The following is an 18,787-nucleotide window of genomic DNA, read 5'->3' as shown; positions in this document are numbered from 1 at the left end:
CTCATTAAAATATCTCATCATTTCAGTGATTAAGATTTACAGTAAGATGTGACAAGACTAACAAGAAAAGCAAATGTGTAGCTTTTGTTATGAGGTGGTCGGTATTTTCAAAATAAAAGCTGGCAATGTGTTGTAATCAGAACCAATGTTGCAGAGAAAGAATGTTTTAGCAGGAAACTGGAGCTTTGGCATTTGCACGTTTAAATATAAGTGAAAGATAAAGAAAACTAAAGTAAGTTAAAGGTCTAGTGTGGAGGATTTAGTCGCATCTAGCACTGAGGTTGCAGTACTCAAACTTCTCTCATATGCCAGGCATGTTAGAGAACTAGGGTGGCCGTCATGAAAACAAATGGTCCTAGCTAGAACCAGTGTTTGGTTTGTCCTTTCTGGGCTACTGTAGAAACAACATGGTGGATTCTGTGGATGACGACCTGCTATTTATGTAGATATAAACGGATAATTCTAATTTGATTATTCAATTTGTAAATCAGTTAGTCATGTTGTGTTACATCGAATTTGTGAAGAACACTGTTTTTTCTTGCATACCTCCACAGAAAACCACAAACATATTGATTTATTGATTGATAAGGGACCATGTTTACCAGCAGCAAAACTATATCAAAACATCTGTTAACAAACTCTCACACAACTCAACTTATAATCCCAGTCTTACTTATCCAGTCAGATGCTCAGTGCTTCCCAAACACATGCAAAAAGAAAAAAACAATTTTGCTCTAGAGTCTGGCTTTGAAGAGCATGGATAAGTTTCACTCCCAGTTCAGCATTAAATACTGGTAGTAAGGTTTTACTGAAAATAATCATCATCAAACCGTTGTTTATTCGGGCAAAAGTGACTGAGCATTAAGCTCTTTTACAGCAATGCCCTGAGTTCACATTTGATGGGCTAGAAGGACACAAATATATAATAGCAATCACAATAAAGTGATGAAAAAGTCCATGAAAACAAATAAGTAGCAGCAATGTCTTTCAAGAATTATAAACAGCAATGGAAAAAAAACAGTAAAAAGATGAAAAAGTGAAATAATAAGAACAGAGTCTGCTGTAAAGGACGGACACATAACAACAACATTACTAACAACAGTAAAATGTAGAAAATCATGTTTGTCAATTAATTATAATAAAATGTGTTTGATATAGCATTTTTCACCGAAATGAAATTCACAATCTGTTTCACAAAATACAATCAAGCAATCAAACAATAAAACATGCAATCAATAAAAAAAGGCAATATAATTAACCAAAGCAAGAAAACTGTAAAACAACCATATCATCTAACATAACATACACTTGAAATGATCTAAGGACACGTACCTCTTGTAACTTGTTCCATTTATCTGAGGAGTTTCAGGGGATAAAAATTCCTGTGAGCGTGTGATGAGAGATGGATTTGGTTTTTAAAAGAGAAAGAAGGTAGAAGGGTAGCTTTCTGAGCAATACCTTATAAACAAATGTGTATGTTTCACAGGACTCAGACTTGGATCACACTGTAGGAGTCGTGTGTTTGTAGACAGATGTTTTGTCATAGTTAAACGTGGTCTCTAATAGGCCTTTCTCACAGCAGACATTTTGACTTGTCATAGCAGGAGAAGCACAGGTGATGCTAATAACATTACAGTGGCTCTGATCTATTCAAGCACTCCAGTGAGAGTGACAATGAGCAAGCATGCAGGATACAAGGATCGTGAATCAAAGCAGCTAAATGGAATTAAGCCATCATTAATCTTACTATTTACACCTGTGTTGTTCCTACTGTGACATGTCAATATGCCTTTCATGAAAAAGGCCTATTAATCAATATATCATGGAGGCATGTGAGGAAAAGTTTCCCTCACGAATTCATGGTGTAAATGGTCAATTGTTGAAGTATTTCTTGAATCATTACATACACCAGTAAAAGATAAAGGGCTTTCTATTCTTGCAAAGCTGAAAGCAACCTAGGAGTCAGGACCCCCATGTGCAACATCAAATTATTTTTATTTTTCAAACTTTTCTCTTATCTCTTATTTTTCTTGTAAAGTTACACCTCTTCTGTTTAAAATAAACAAAACAATTAAATAATCCTATAAATCACAATCACTCTCTGACTCGCACAACTCAGGCTCAAAATGTGTCCACATATTTTTGGCCATGTAGTGTATTAAATTAATTTGAATACCTGTTCACACCTTGCACGCGCGAGACGTTTCCCCTGATGTACCTGTAGCTTTAAGAGGAGGGGGCGTGTCCTCCGTGGGGCTGTCCCTTTTATTTGAATATACAGTAGTTTGCTGGAGTCGGATTGCGTCGGATGTTTTTCGCCTTGCGAGACGAGCACAGCGGGACGTGGAGCTCGTAGCCGTCGGTAGTGCTCATCATCCAGGCCTGTGTTCAACATTTGAATGATATCACTCAGCTAGGAAGGCGTCTTTTCTTCCGCCGCATGCACACACACACAGAGGAGGCTGCACTGCTCCACACCGACAATATGGACTTGCACATACTGGACCACAGGCTCCGGGTCACCAGCATATCCAAGAATGGGCTGGTGAATTTCACACACCCCCTGATTAAACTGATATTTCTCCGGAACAGGACACGGTAAGAGGACTCAGATGTTTGTGTCGGGCCGGTGTGAATCACCCCTGATAATCCAGTGTGGACTGAGATAACCCATAGCGCCTATTAATTCACTGGGTGGCCGAGGCAGTACTGGGATATTTGCCTGTGCATGCCCTGCCTCCATGAGTGGTACACTGCAATGCATGTAGCTGTTGCATTACAACACATTCTGACATGTTTTTCACGTTTGCATCAGCTAGAAAAAATCCTCAGCAAAGTGTTTTACAATGGAGACATGATTGCACTCATAATATTTCCTTATGATTTTCTTATATTTGCACAAACCTGCTGCAGGTAACATTCTCATACAGTATGTGATGCATTTATGTTGTGGTCTTGCATGGATGCTTTGCAATGCATGCTGCCTCTGCTGCACACACCAGCAGTTGCAGTTCCCCCTCCACTGAATTCTGGTGGCACCTTGTTTCTGAGCACAATCTTGACCTTTGACCCCCAGCATCCAGTTTGCAAGTTGTCTGGATCCCATGTTGGCATTAGCACCAGTTTTCAGTTAATCCCTGGATATCCTCCCTTTGTTATGTAATTGTTTACTGCCCTGGCTGGCCCACATATGCGTGGCTAGAAGACAAGCCCAACATCTGTTTTTGAGCTGCCCATGATACAGTGGCTAGACTACTGCTCTCATGTCAAGTTGCAAAGAAGTTGTGAGCAAAGATCTCTATAACACGCTTTCCTCGAGGATTTACTCACCACACGCGTGCCTATAAGTATCAGCATCACAACAGCTCTTTAATAATCAGTTTACCAGGCAGCAGGACTCGCACATCCCTGCGTGAGTATGATCACGATCCTGGAAAACACATGCTGTCCGTTTCTTGTCAGCTGACAGAGGAATGAGATTCATATCATATCATGTCCTGTCAAACACATCTGTTCACGCCTAGCTGCATCCATCAGCACTCATTTGTCTAGATTTTGACATGTCTATACCAGACACACTGGCGTGATGACTTTCACCAGCTTATAAACTACGACACTGAGTAAATAATTAGTCACCATGAATAATGTATGGGTGTACTTTAGTTGCGTCAGTGTTTCTAAGGTACAGGCCAACATGTTCCTAATGAGTAATTGTAAATAGTTTGGAACTGAGCCCATGTTTACAGGCAGCGTTTTGTTTTATATCACAAGTGTGAGCCTACATATTCATTTGGACAGGCTCTGTGATGCTTTCAGTGTCTGTGGGGGAAAAGTAGGCTGGGCCCAGAGTGAACCAGAAAAAGCATGCAAGCTGCACTTCCTTGGATTAGCAGGTCTGTCTGTTTTTCAGCGTGTTGTTTTGCATGCTGTGGAGTTATGTCATCAAACTGTGCTGTGTATGTGTTTCCCTGGTTTTTCCTGTTCTTTTTCTGTAGCAGGGTTTTGTCAACCCTCCCGACACACACACACACACACACTCCCAGTCAAACTATAGACGATGCAGATTGGGGAGTGGTGGAGAAGATTGAGTTCATAGCAACTCAAAACAATGGAGCAAAAACAAGCCTGATTGCCTCGGTTGGTTTTAGCCGTCTCCCTCTTCCAGGCCCCTGCTATTCATTAGAGAGCAACAGCCTGAGAGTGCGTGCAAAGTGATTTGAAAGCAGTCCTGAGCAGAATTTTAAGGAGGCAATCTCTTACAGGAGCCGGGCTTATCCCAAATTGTACAAAGGTAGATTTTCTTCCAACGTCAACTAACAAAACTGAGACGTTATGAGACACCTGTGGTGCAGAGGATGAAAGTCGTCAGAGACTTGTCTAGGAGTAAGAATCCTTATTTGATGAGGCACAGCATGCCCACTATCACCCACACCGTTAACCTTTGAAGGTCAGCTATACTGAGACTACATGTCATGAAGAGGATTAAAGGGACAGTAGTGCTGTTTATTAATGTAGATTGTTTTGGTGTAAGTCACCGAGTGTTGGAGATATCGGCCGTAGAGATATCTGCCTTCTCTCCAGTGTAATGGAACTAGATGGCACTCGGCCTGCGGTGGTCAAAGAGGCAACAAAAGTAATTTGAAAAACTCAACAGCAAAGTCTCCTTCCAAAAATCATGATCTGGTTACTCGAGATAATCCACAGACTTTGTTGTGAGCAGTTTCATGTAGGACCTATTTTTTTATTGCCGAACTACACCCACCAACCGAAACACCACACAGAAGGAATAGTGCATTTACCGCTAGCTCACCACACACCTCTGAGCCAGCTGACGTTACAGCTTAGCAGAGGAGGACGCCATTAATGTTTACATCTCATGCTGTTACAAATGCAAACCTCTTGTCTATGACTAGAAGCACGCTTCCTTCTGTGTAGTGATACGGTAGAAAGATAGTAGTTCCATAAAACTGCTCACAACAAGGTCTGTGGATTATCTTGAGAAACCAGGTCATGATTTCTGGAAAGAGACATTGCTGTTGTGTTTTTCAAATGTATTTGTTTTGCACTTTGAGCACCACAAGACGAGTGCCATCTAGTTCTATTATATTGGAGAGAAGGCAGACACCTCTATGGCCGATATCTCCAACACTCGGCACCTCCCACCAAAACAATCTAGACTGATAAATAGCACCAGAGGTGAGAGGAACAGTTTACATGGACAGTTCAATTCCCTATTCATTCGGAATGAAAGTTCATTCCTATTAAAAGTGATCTTGTAAACACCCAATCTGGAAATCCATTGGCAAAAAAAACCCAAACAAACAAAAAAAACAAACACTTTTTTTTTCTTCCTTTACCATTGGAGGCACAGCCCGGAGTTTTTCGACTAACAGAAGTGCAGGGGCCTCGGCGATCGCTGCTCACGCCCTTCACTTCCGGCGGTGCCCCAGGGAATCGCCGTGTTGTTTACAAATACTTCGGGTAGAAAACCAGCAGAGTTTAGCTATATATCACATTTTTCACGTCACTATATCACCGTGTAGACTAATCTGATGTTTGTTACGTCTATAAACACAATGATTGAACAAACGTTACTATTTCTGTGTGCACGTTTTGTAATTAATAACATGGTTATCGTAGATTAGCTGGGCTAACCATTAGCTGTTAACGTTAGCCGTTAGCGGTGTCTGTAATAACGATAGACTGTATATAAATAAGGTAATAACTCAATAAACGGTCTGTGAATAAAATATTTTTTCCAGCGGATATCTTAGTTACAACATGAGTGAGCTATCAAAACAGTTTTGTGTTGCTATGTGTGGTATTTATTCAGTTATGGGAAATCACGATGTCTAGAAAGCATCAGTGGCTGCAGCTGACAGGGACAGTTAGCAAAGCTAACATCAGGATGTCATCTGTTAAAAGCCTCCCGTTGTCGGATACGACATGAAACTACTCCAGTTAGCTCAGTCATGTTGTAACTAAGACATCCGCTGGAAAAAAAAAAAAATTTCACGTTGACGAGACGGCGGCATCGTTCAAACTCAGGTATAGGCTAGTCACTACAATATGATGTAGCTCAGGTCTTTGGTTTGCTGTTAGGTTCAGACTATGAAAAAGACCAGATACAGTTGTGCTGTAGTGGAATGTGGTACTGGTGAGAGAATGAGTCTGGTCATTTGTGTGTGTGTGTGTGTGTGTGTGTGTGTGTGTGTGTGTGTGTCTGCATCAGCAATGTATTAAAAGCTCTTGTGTAAAACCAGTGTATGTGAATGAATCCTCCCATTAAGGGAGTTAAAGTTATGGACCATTGGTTCGCAAGCTGTTAGTTCATAGTCCTATGTTGTCCTCAGTTGTTGTTTGGAGTTTATGGGTGTGGTAATAATCAAAGCCTAGTATCAGTCCAGTATATCGGTCTTACTGTACTGGGGATGCAGCCCTGCAGGCTCCACACAGTCTTCCTTTCTTCTCTTTGGTGGCTCACTAACGAGAGCATGGTTTGGAACAATGCCTCAGCTGAGCCAGAAACCCAGTGGGGAGTTTTCCACTTGTCTGCTTCAGTGATCTGTCAAGGTTGGGGCTCTCGCTCCCCTCGTTTACACAAGGCTGCCCCCCCCCCCCCTTTCTAATAATATGCAGGGATTCCTAGAAAAAAAACCTTTCCCATTGTTCTGAAAAAAGAGGAGGCCGTGAGAACGCTACACATCGGTTTGTAGGAAGCTGCAAAGGTAGCAGACAGCTCGGACGTCCACTGGCGATGAGGTGGCTCGAGGCTCAGTCCTCACACTTCAACAACATCAGTTTGCTCCGCTCTTATCATGTTTCCTCAGCTGGAGCATCAGTTGCAGAAACACCACCGCCACCTACCCTCGCTCCCCCAGCGCTGCTACCGCCCTTTGCTTTGTGCAGCTGGATCAAAGTCCAGACTCTTGTGTGCCTGGTTTTCATCTTCCCCTCTCGGCCGCTCCCTCGCTACCTGTTGCTTCCTTGTCCCTCTTGGTTATTTTCCCTCATCTCCTCTTTATGTTGCTTCATGCTTCAGTAGAAAGAGCTTGTTTTTCAAACTCACTACCACCATTGATCACACAAAGGCTATGTGACACTGTGAAAGAGTGCTGTACAAACATGTTTGAGAACTCAATTTATCATTGAGTGTGTGAAGTGTTCCCACGGCACAAATTAACAAACACACCAAAACCAAAGAACATTCAAATGACTGTGATTTAAAACTGAGAAAAGCAGCACATTTTCACAGAAGAGGAGCTAAAACTTGCAAATTCTTGTGACTCTAATTGATAAATCAACATAATTGTAGACTTTCTTTTTTTAATTGATCAATGGAACAATCAAATAGTCATGGAGGGTTGGTGGTTGTGTGTATTATCCTCAGTGATTAAGGACTTTTTTGGAGACAATGTGAGTTGATGAGGAAAGCATTTTTTCCTCTGTTTTTGTCTTTGTTTCACCTTTTTGGGAAGTTGGAGCAAGGAAGATCCTGTGCTGTTATGTTTCATGTTTGTCAAAGCTGAACATGCCTCTTTTGTTTAGTGTGTATCAAAGGTGGTTCAGGTCTGCTAGAACGCTTCTTCAGAAGTGCCTGATGTATGAATAGCTTCGGAAACCCCTGCCCACGCACACAGTTCTGACATCAGAACTGGCTGTGTCTGACAATAAGTGTAACTTTCTGAAACCAACGATCTGGCATTCAAATACACCTCATGCTATGATTTGCCAGCTCTGTGAACATTAGGACTGGACTCAAGTTCGTTTGCCCCCTAAGCTCCCATTTATACGACAATGATTTCAACTGAAAATGGTAAACTTTAGTTGCGTTTTGGCTGATCGTTTACGATCGTGAAAACGGGTTCCAGAGTGCAATTTTTTGGAAACAGCACCGTCTCCGTTGTCATGTAAACTTGCAATATGCAGTTCCTCTGAAAACGGAGACTTTTCGCACATGTGCCCTTAGGTTCCAGTCACTAGGCATGCGCGAGAAAGTCGACCATCGCAACAACAATGCCGAGCTCTGTTTGTGCTGCTTACCCTGTTGAATTTATTAACGCTTCTCCAGGAAAGTGTAGATCTACTGTAGCAACTCCACCTCGTCGTCCATCCAGACAAAGTTATCTGTGCGTGGGGCGTTGGTGGCTTAGTGGTAGAGCAGGTGCCCCATGTACAAGGCTGTTGCCGCAGCAGCCCGGGTTCGACTCCAGCCTGTGGACCTTTGCTGCATGTCACTCCCTCTCTCTCTCCCCCCTTTCATGCTTGTCTGTCCTATCAAATAAAGGCTAAAAATGCCCAAAAAAAAAAAAAAAGTTATCTGTGCGTGCTTTCGCCATTGTGTCTTCTTTGTTTTGGTTTGTAATCACCATGTTGTAGAGGAAGGCGCTTCAGCGCAGGCACGTGGCATCATGCCATGGTGTTGCTTTGCAAATTTACACTGCCACCTATTGGCCTGGCGTGCATACCACAGCATTTCCAGTAGATTTTGTGGCTCCATGTGAACAGGGATCGTTTCAATAACGTTGTCATATAAACGCGGAAGTTTTTTAAAACGCAAAGGACAGACTTTTCTGTTTTTAGAGAAACCGTTGTCGTGTAAACAGGGCCTAAGTGCTGTTTGTTCGGCCAGGTGTGAACACAGCAATCACACTTGAGTGTGCACCAAATAGGCCGGACTAAGACCTTCTTGAAGAGGTGGTCTCTGTCCGGTTACAAACGAACTGGTGAGAAGGTGTTCCGACCTGGATCTGAACCAACTGCAGTCACATGACACATTGTTTGGGTTAAACATGAGCATGTTACAGTCCTGGAGGATTATTAATGTGCACCTCCTCCTGTACTGCCTTAATATGCACATTCAGCACATCCAATGCATCAAAGCATTGTTTTCTAGTTGGAGCCGCGCCTCGTTTTCAAACTGTATGGTTTGACTAAAATGAACAATGACAGCAATATAGTCCACGATGAGCAGCGCTAAAATCAACCTGCGTAGTTGTCCCTCCATTGTGACATTAGAAAGTGTCACATTTATCTTGCAAGTGTACTCTTCTTCAATGTTTGCTTTACTTCCTGGATTTTTCCAGCATGGAAATTCTGACCAATCAAGAGCAGCTTTCTCACGCAAGGCATTTGATCTGGTCCACTTGTAAATGCTGCCGTGAGAACATGAACCAACTCTAGGCAATTATACAACTTTGTAACAAAATTAGTCCCTGATTCAGACCAAAGTAAGTTAACCTTCGGTCGGAAAGCACTCTAAGAAATGAGCAAGAGTTTGAATTTCTCTCTCTAGGGTCCATATCTTAGACTCAGTGGAAAGTGGTGTGGCACAGCACAACTGTCATTATTAGTTTCAGGCCAACACAGTCGTCACTTTCAAAGCCAGCGCCAATGTAGTGCATGTAGCAAATGTCCTTGGGGCCATCTGTGCGTCCACAGGCGTGTCGATCCCAAAATGAGGTGTGGTCAGGTGCATTGTTGGTGTATTGCTGTTTCCAGTCAACAGAAAGCAGTTGCACCATTGACCATTTTTATCCTGACAAAACTGTTTCTGTCCATTTCATTCAACTGCACCACTATCAATGTCTTCCAAAAGAGACTTGCTTTCAAGTGAACACATGCACACATATGATTTCCAACTGGTTCTCACAACATGTACAAACTAGCTGTGTTTGAGCTTAACCCCACCCTTGCATACTGTGTTTCCTCTGGGCTCTGTTTGTCCGCTACTTGTCTGTTTTTTTCCCTTGATGTGTTGATGTGGAGGATAGAGTAGGCTTAGTTGTAATGGTAAGGGCAGAACGCTTTGTTGTGGGGAGACATTAGGAAGGTTCCTGGAGCTGCATTTATTTTATGAAGTTCTACAAAGTGATACCAATATCTTACTTTTGTTAAGCAGATTCTCTCCTGGAAGGAAAAACAAAGGAAATATACATTGCATTTCTGCAACAAGAGATATTGAGTTTTCTCTGCCTTTCATAAGAAGTCTAGGGTTGTACTGATTGCAGGTGAACACAACAGTCTTTACACTGTGTGAATGATGAAGAGGATTAAATGGTAATAATAACAATGTCAGGCAAATACATTTTTCCTGTCAGTATTCAGTAATGAAACTTAGGTGAGACATCTTATCTGTTTTATCTGTACTTGAAAAACAGGAAACCAAACAAACACAGTTGTCTCACAGATGGATTTCCCTCAGGTTGCTTGACAAAACACAACCTATACGTGGCTGAGGTTTGACTGCTTTGTAGTTGTAATGTAAGAGCCTTTGCTGTCTTCTCGAAAGACACAATAAATGTGATAAAGCTCCACACTTGATCAGTCTCACTTGGAGGTAATATCGATATTGTGATAGGAGACTAGGTATTGTCTTAGATTTTGGGTATTGTAATATTGTAAATGTTGTTTGTTTCTTGGTTTTAAAGGCTGAATTACAGTGAAGTGATGTAATTTTCTGAACGTACCGACTGCCTGAATTGTTCTATTATTTGCCTTGATAATAAGGCCTGTTAATCATAAATCTCATTGTGTAAATATTTTGTGAAAGCATCAATACCGTTGCAGTATTTATTTCAAGGTATTTGGTAAAAAACATAATAATATTTGATTTTCTCCATATCACCCAGTCCTGTTATGCTTGGCACACACTACCTGCAGGAAACTGCGAGCGAGGGGAAGGTGAAGGGTCAACAGGAAATGAGGGGGGTATTATAACACAATGGGCTGGCTGAGCTTGCTAGCACAGCTGGTAGTTAGTGTTACAGTGTTCTGCTCTGTCTCTCTCTTTGTCTCTCTCTGTGGGGTGATTGTCCCATCTCATGGCAGGGATTACTTTTTGCTGAGTCAGGAGTATTGCAGTCTCACTCAGGCTTCTACTGTAATAGCCCCAGCTGACTGATAAGCAGAGGAAGAGGAAGGTGTATCTCCAGTGAGACGTTTTAGGAAAACAGGAATATGGAGCGCTTCCTTTTTAGGGACTCAAAGAAAACAAAGAGAGGTCGTTCATGTAGAAATTGCTCAGGCTATATCTTTTCTCTGCCGAACATGAATGAAAACTCAATAACGAGGCTTCTCAAACACTGTATCTTTAAAAAGTCCAGTTCACTCTTCTTTCAAAGGTATTTGCAGTGTTACTCAGAAAACAGGAAAGTCCCCTGGAAATATGTCAGTACTATAGGTTAAGTCTATATTAAGGCCAACAGTTTCTTTTTTTTACTTTGTTTCTGAGAAAGAAATTTTTCCACAGTATGGTGAAAGGCTCTAAATCATACAGTCCCCACGATGAGTTTCAGCCGTCTTTGCTACAGAGAAGAAACTTGTCAGTTGTGGTAGTCAGAGCGTTATCCCCTTTGGCATCATAGTTGCCGAATTCATATTAAATTCACCCAGTTTGTGAGCTCATCTAAACTCTAAACTGCTAAGTCTTTATCAAGTTTCTACAAAGTTCATTGTTTTGCTGCTGCTCGCCGTTGGCAACACCCACAGCATACTTTTAAGCTAAGTGGTTGAATGTTTCTAACTGAAGTGCTCCTTTGAGGTTGTAGTTTGAGTTTTCTCCTCATATGTGTATATAAATGTTATAAACCAGGTAATTACATCCACCCTAATGCTGTTTATGACTCTTAATAAGGGGTCTCATTCATGAATGAGGGTAGAATGGAGCGTGAGATGGATCATTGGTTTTGTGCGACTTCTGCAGTGATGGGGCGCTACACCGGACTGTCTTGGTGAAGAAGGTGCAGAGCCGGAAGGTGAAGCTTTTGATTTACTGGTCCATCTACCTCCCAACCCTCACCTATGGTCATGAGGTCTGGGTAGTGACCGAAAGAAAGAGGCTGCAGATACAAGCAGCTGAAATGATTTTTTTCTGCGGGATGGCTGGGCTCAGTCTTAGAGATAGGGTAAGGAGCTCTGTCATCCAGAGGGAGCTCGGAGTAGAGTCACTGCCCCTTCGCATCGAGAGGGGTCAGTTGAGGTGGTTCGGGCATCTGATCAAGATGCCTCCTGGGCGCCTCCTGTTAGAGGTGTTCCAGGCACGTCCCACTGGTAGGAGGCCCCGGTGCAGACCCAGAACAAGCTGGAGGCATTACATATCTCATCTGGCCTAGGAATGCCTTGGGGTCCCCCAGGAGGAGCTGGAAAGCATTGCTGGGGAGAGGGACGTCTGGGGTGCTTTACTTGGCCTACTGCCCCTGTGACCCGGCCCCGGATAAGTGGATGAAAATGGATGGATGGATATTGATAATACTGATACGTTTACACCTGGTGTGCACACTATTTAGGTGTTAAGACCCTCTAACACAGACTCCTTTGAAAAAGCTGCTGACAGCATTTTAGCTTGGAAACTTTGAGGTTGTGTTTTGTTTTTTAGATATTTTTTTGGGCATTTTTAGCCTTTAATTGATAGGACAGACAAGTGTGAAGGGGGAGAGAGAGAGGGAGTGACATGCAGCAAAGGGCCACAGGCTGGAGTCGAACCCGGGCTGCTGCAGCAACAGCCTTGTACATGGGGCACCTGCTCTACCGCTAAGCCACCGACGCCCCATTGAGGTTATGTTTTAATCTCGATGGGCAACAATGGAGACTTTTCAAAATGATGACACAGACACTCATGTCCGCTTACTGATTGGGTCTTACCAGTCACAACCATAGGTCACAACGTATCAAGCCAAAACATTTTGTGTATATTCTATGAACAACCCGTGCCGGCCGACATGCCGCGCCGCTCTGCTTCAGCCAACTGCTCTATTTCCAGCGTGGCCGGCGCTGCGAGAAAAGCCTTTTATGTACGTCTCGGCCGCCGTATGCTAAGGATGCTTAATGTTATTAAGTTTTTCAAATTTTTAATAAGACGATTTTGATAAGAAACTCACCCGTGAAACCCAAGTTGTTGTTGCCTCAAAGTCTGACCTCTTCCTCTTTCATTACTAGCAGTTGGCAACCGTTGGCAACTAGTGTAGGTACAGCCACCTAGCGGGCTGGGGTGGGAAATACACTTTAGTGTCGACGGTGCTGCTGTGCACCACTGCCAATGTGTTGGGGGGGCCACAGCGCCGCGCCAGCGGCAGTGTGTGTTGCACTTGATATGTCACTGTATCATTAAGAACTCTGTTTTCTGCCGCCTTGACTGCCTTATACTCATGTTACTGTCAGTAATAGTTCGACTTTGTGATCAGTCCAAGCAAAGAAATAGCTTGTCTTACTTTTTGCAATATCCGTTGCACTTTCTGTAACTAAGCAACCATCTGTAGGGTAGACAGTCTGCTTCTTGCCCAGTGTGCATGAATGGTCATATGATGCATTTCCAGGTGTGTCAGTATGGACAGAGATTATTTCTGAGATGAATTAAGGAGTGTTGATGCTGGTAGGAAATCTTACCCAGAAAGTAAAAAAGCCCTTGAAGCCCTCAGGAGTTGGAGTTGAGAGTGTACTGACAGCACAGAGTGAAAGCCTTGAGTCTGGGCTGGCCCGTGAAGATTGAACACCGATGTACCTTGTCAAAGTTGCCATTAATGTCCAAGTGAACAAGAGGCTTCGGGGCGAATCCAGCTCCTGGGTTACACAGTAATCTGCTCTCTCCGCCAACAATTTAGTTCTACCTGGACTCCTTGTTATTCTCTGCTACTGAGATTTTGAAGTATAATGGCTTTAAAATCTGATGTAATCCAAGAAAACAACCCAGATCTTCCTTTAACCTGTACCAAACCCCATGGGCCTATTTACTGTTTGCAAAGGCAACCTTCAATAGATTTTAACACTGTGGCCAGGCCAAGCAGCAGCCTTTGAAAGCATGCTGTTGGCCCCAAGCCTGATGAAGATGCAAATACCAAACTGAAGAGAGAATGTATAGCATATTGTAATCAAAGTATTTAAAGGTTCAGTCATGTAGAGAGTAGCTCTGAGATCCCAAATGACAACATCTTGACACTGGCTGGTCTTTTTTCTGTCTTTTCTTTGTAAATTTTTAACCCCAGTGGGCTGCATCAGTTGACACCGTCTTTTCAAATATTTAACCAAAGTGGATCTTTTTTTAGAACAAGGTAGAAGATGGAAGCAAAAGTAACTAGACCGGTGGATGACCCAAACCTGAGTGGTACTGGAGCAGAGACATTTCAGCAAGTTCTAAACTTATCATAGCAGATGCATTTATACAATCCTGTGAACTCTGAAACTCACATATCCTCACATAAACAATGGTGTTGCCCAGTCTTTTCTTGAGTGCAGCAGTTGGTAACTGAACCGGTGGCCCAGTTTGTATGTTATCCACCATTTGCTGTAGACAAAGGAGCGATGCTGGCATAATACTTTGCTCGGGCTTGCGTTAATTGAGTGACAGCCAGTCCTGAAATCAGTGTGAATTTCGGAGAACCCCTATGTACTTAATTCCAGGTAACTTGTTATCATGAAGATCTGAACCTCCTTTTGTTGGTTGTAAATGAATAACACTGTTTTTCTACTCTCTTCCTCCCTCTTCTCTCCCCCCTTTCATGTTTTCTCAATCCTCCACCGCATGCCTTCCTCCGTCTGTGCTTCCTCTCCTGCTTCAGATGCAAGTTTTTCAGTCTGACGGAGACGCCAGAGAACTACACAGTCGTCCTTGACGAGGAAGGATTCAAAGGTAAAATACCCTTGTGCACACACATCTTTCTTAAGGCAGGGGTTTGTCCTCCCACACTCTGGCTGCTCTAGTCCCAGTTGCACACCATATAGCGATACCTTAAAGTACGCACTGTATACTAATCTTTGTTTTAGCATGACCAGACATCCTGAAAAATTTGTGATGGTCTCAAATTACAAGCAGGTGTCCTGAATCCTGAATCCTGTCCTAAAAATTAGGCAAGATAGATGATATGAACATGCTAAAACGAGAGCTGTCTGAGACTCGACTTGACTTATGAGTTTAAGGCAAAAATGCTGAGGAGGTCTGACGTGGTGACACAGTAATATTGAAAAATGCTGCAATAAATGTATTGTGTATTTTGGAGTGGTGCCAAAGTGTCATGAATAATTAATAGCATAGTGGAGATTTGCCCAACAAGGTGCTGCTGCTGTCACTGGAATAAAGACGCTCCTCAATCCAAATGAGGTAACACCTTCATTAATTCTCAATCAATTAGTCTACATGAATTAGTAGAAAAGATTAAGATGAAATCACTTATGTAGACCATGGGGCGCCTGCATTACCCACTAGGCCACCGATGCCCAGTTGTTTTGACTTTCATGTGTTTTACTGATGAACTAGAAGTAGGGCTGGGTGATATGTCATAACAGTTATATCCCAAAATTTTTGGTCTACGTCTCGATACACAATATATATCTCGATATTTTTCAATTTCCTCAAAAGCACGTCATGATTGGGAGACAGGACTGGGAGATGAAATCTAACATAGCAAAATTTCTGACCAAATACTCTCTCTGATGCAAACAAGGTAGGGGTGACAAGCGTTAAAACAAATGAAAAGTTTGGTAAGTTGATGAATTTCAATCACTTTATTCGAATTCCTCCTTGCCTTTAAAACGAAGGAAATGTAGCACTTATGCCATATCACGTTGCAATGATATCCAAAATCTAAGACTATATTTTGTCTAATGTCTCGTTAACGATATAATATCTTCATTTTGCCCATCCCTAACTGGAAGCCACACCCACCATGACCACATGGCCACGCCCACCCTCAACTCCCCTGTCCCGAATTCAAGCCGTTCTTATCTGGTCCCCCACTTTGTAGTGTAGTGTTTGGCAGCTAGAATGCAAGAAATGAATGAAGCATTTTGTACTAACTACTAATCACTAACTGGACGTCAACCAAAGTGATTTAGGGAGGCTACTGCCAACTCCAAAATGTGGAAACTAAAGAGGAACTCCACCAGTTTTACATGGGGAGTAGAGTACGATTCAGCCTGTGAATACAGTTGCATTAAGTAGTGGTGTGGGGATGTGGAGTTGAAAATGAATGAATGAATAAATGGTGCTCATGGTTTCTGTAAAATGAACTGAACGGAGCTAACGATATGTAGCATCTCTATAATGACAAGAGTTTAACATTTATATTTGTATGCATGATCTAAGCAGCTAACTAACGTTAACTCATGTTGGCAGTCAACAATCCGGTTTTATACATCCAAACAACTTCTGTAAAAATAACTGCTTGGCAACTACACCAGGCGTCTAATTGAGACAGGCCTTTATTTCAAAATGTGGAGCCACACCAGACAGGAAGGGTCTTGAAATGATGCTATGGATTTGCATAATAGGAATGACAGTATTTGTTAGCCCTCCATCAATGTTTTGCCTCTATAATGTCCCCATCTGTGTGACTACACTCTTGGGACAGAGTCCACAGTATGACTTTCTGTGTACATGTTAAAGCCCCATCCACTCCTCATCAGGCCATTTTTGTGTCGTCCTTTCACACAGATGTAGTTGTTAAAGGCATATATCGCCCCCGGGTGCTCTGTTTCTCGCTCTGTCTCCTTTGCTCTCCTTCTAACTCAGAGCCTATTTTAAGAGGTGAAAGCTGGTGTAGCGGAGCCACAAGGGGCCGTCTGTGACAAATTATGCCAACCAGAACGGTGGCTCTTTGAAGGGGAGTAAAGGAAAAGAAAGGAGAAAAGAGTGTTAACTGCAGGAGGTAGACGCCATTTGTTCATGTTTTTAGTTTGCTGAATGGAAATGAAACCATAACCAAAAAGTTTTGTGCCTCCTCTGAAGATTTCTGGTTCCAAACATCTCCCTCTTACTAAGCATTCATCGCTGTTGTACAAGTCGAGCAGTGTATGAAGAGCGAGGAGCTAATGTACTCATGATTTCCTTAAGTCATCCCCCCACTGTCTCTTTCTTTGAGCCTCTTGTTCACTTCCTGATCAGACACCTGTTTCCCAGGTAGCTGCCAGCTCCCACTCGAGTCTTGTGTTAGGACGGAGAGTGAAATACCCTGCCTTTACATTTTGGTTTAGAGACTCAAGGTGCTGCAGCTTTGAGGAGTCATCCTTTTTGAACTCTGACCCACCTTTACCACCTACCGGGAGCTGTGGATCTGAGCTAATTAATGCACTGGTATCAGGTCACACACACGCATAGGTTTGACTTGTGTCACCGTGCAGTATAAATAGCAGGGGCATTTTAGGTCTGCATGGTGAAGACAGGAGGTGGGGGAGAGGAAGTGTGTGTTCGTTACACTGAGCCTCGAGAGGAAGTTGTTGCTGAAAGCTGCTAGTTTACACCTTCAGGAACATAAAGATTACCTCACCAGGGACATAAAGTGTGATGAGGTGCAGGCATTGAATGCTTCTTATAACACTTCTTCTTCTTATACTTAAAGTGGGACTTTTACTTTGACGTTACCAAATCAGTATTGTACTTGCTGTAGAAACGTTTGCCATGTTGACAGTTGGCTGTCTGCAGTTTGTGTGTCACATCCCTGGTGGTTTGTTGTAGCTTGTGATAGCTGTTCCTCTTCACTGTTGCAGTTAGGCTGTGTTTGAGGTGTCTTCCAGTGCAGATGAAACTGTATTTCTGGCTTCATTAAAGCTCTGTTGTCATGTTTTGCTTTGGATACTCACATATAATGTAAAGCTGACACTAGCAGTGTTTGCAAGGTTGATTTCAAAGTTGTTTTCCAGTAGTTTTGTTCATTTTTTTCCATCCCTCTGAGTGTCAAAGTTTTGCACCTGCAGACTGAGCGCTGCCTCATGGGAACATCTTGTTTTCTCATCAGTGTGGCGGTTGTGCCGTTATTTTACATGAGTGGTTTGTTGTTTTTAAAGGTTCTGTCTGTATGTGACATTCAGAGCATCAACACAGCAGCAAACAACTCTTTGCTATGTAGATATAGTGGAGTGATGGTGTTCTGAGCAGAGAATGAAATAGGACTGCACAGTTAATAGAAATATTATTGAAATCGCAATATGGCTAAGTGCAATATCCAAATCACAGGAGCTGCAATTTTATGATAAAGGTAAAATGTTTCACAACATGCCATTTTAAATGAAGCATATTGGTGCTATAGAGATGCCCCGGACTACAAATCATGTTCCAGACATAAGGGAATATGCTTGTTTGGTACAGACAACAGCAAAAATCACATCATCATCATTTTTATATTTTTTTAGTAAAATTAAAAATGCCCAAAAAAATACCATTCAAACTAAATTTGCACTCATATCACAATATCTGTAGAAATAATCACAATAGCATTTTTTATTTTTATTTTTTTTTTTGCATATTGCAACCCTAGAATGACGTCAGGCTACCTCTCTTAGTTAAGCCTAGTTCACATTACATGATTTGCACCCTGATTTTGCGTCGCAGAGACTATCATAATCTTTTGAGTGTTCATACCTGGTGACGTGTGTTTCTGTCATCGGGAGTCTGGCCAACTGCGTTACGACCTGTGTGTGCACACCACAAGATTTCTCCACCGAGCCCTCGCCAACAGAGCCCCAGATAACGCGGTGACGTCACCAAACTTGGAGACGACACATCATAAAGGCATGGATATTCTTCCCAGTGTTGAATCAGATCTGCCTCCAGGGCCTGGGTCCAAACACAACGCGCTCCCCGTGATCCTGTGGACGCCGCCTTTGTTGTTGTTGCTTGCCGGCTTGTCAGTGTTGCCAGATCTTGGGAGAGAAACAAGCAACCAGGGCTATGGAAACAAGCCCGAAGGAAGCAATGGATATATAGAGAGAAAGGCGACGTTTAGAGAACAAGCCCGGATAAGCAACTCCACTTTACAAATAAGCCCAAAAAACTGCAACCCGCGACTCCCAATATTTGTTA

General features: G+C 42.6%; 1 protein-coding gene across 1 annotated transcript in view; it reads left to right on the top strand.

The window, feature by feature from the left end:
* Window positions 1-2,283: 2,283 nt before the first annotated feature.
* The window catches only part of castor1 (cytosolic arginine sensor for mTORC1 subunit 1), a 32,890-nt gene continuing 16,386 nt past the window's right edge, over window positions 2,284-18,787 (top strand). Inside the window, exons 1-2 of the mRNA XM_050050651.1 lie at window positions 2,284-2,598; window positions 14,553-14,623. Coding sequence (XP_049906608.1) covers window positions 2,441-2,598; window positions 14,553-14,623 — 229 coding nt within the window. The 5' untranslated portion in view covers window positions 2,284-2,440. The remainder of the gene's footprint in view (window positions 2,599-14,552; window positions 14,624-18,787) is intronic.

This window comes from Epinephelus moara, chromosome 8 (genome assembly GCF_006386435.1).
Source record: "Epinephelus moara isolate mb chromosome 8, YSFRI_EMoa_1.0, whole genome shotgun sequence".
NCBI lineage: Eukaryota > Metazoa > Chordata > Actinopteri > Perciformes > Serranidae > Epinephelus > Epinephelus moara.
The sequence above is the reverse complement of the archived record's forward strand: the minus strand, read 5'-3'. Positions and strand labels throughout refer to the sequence as shown.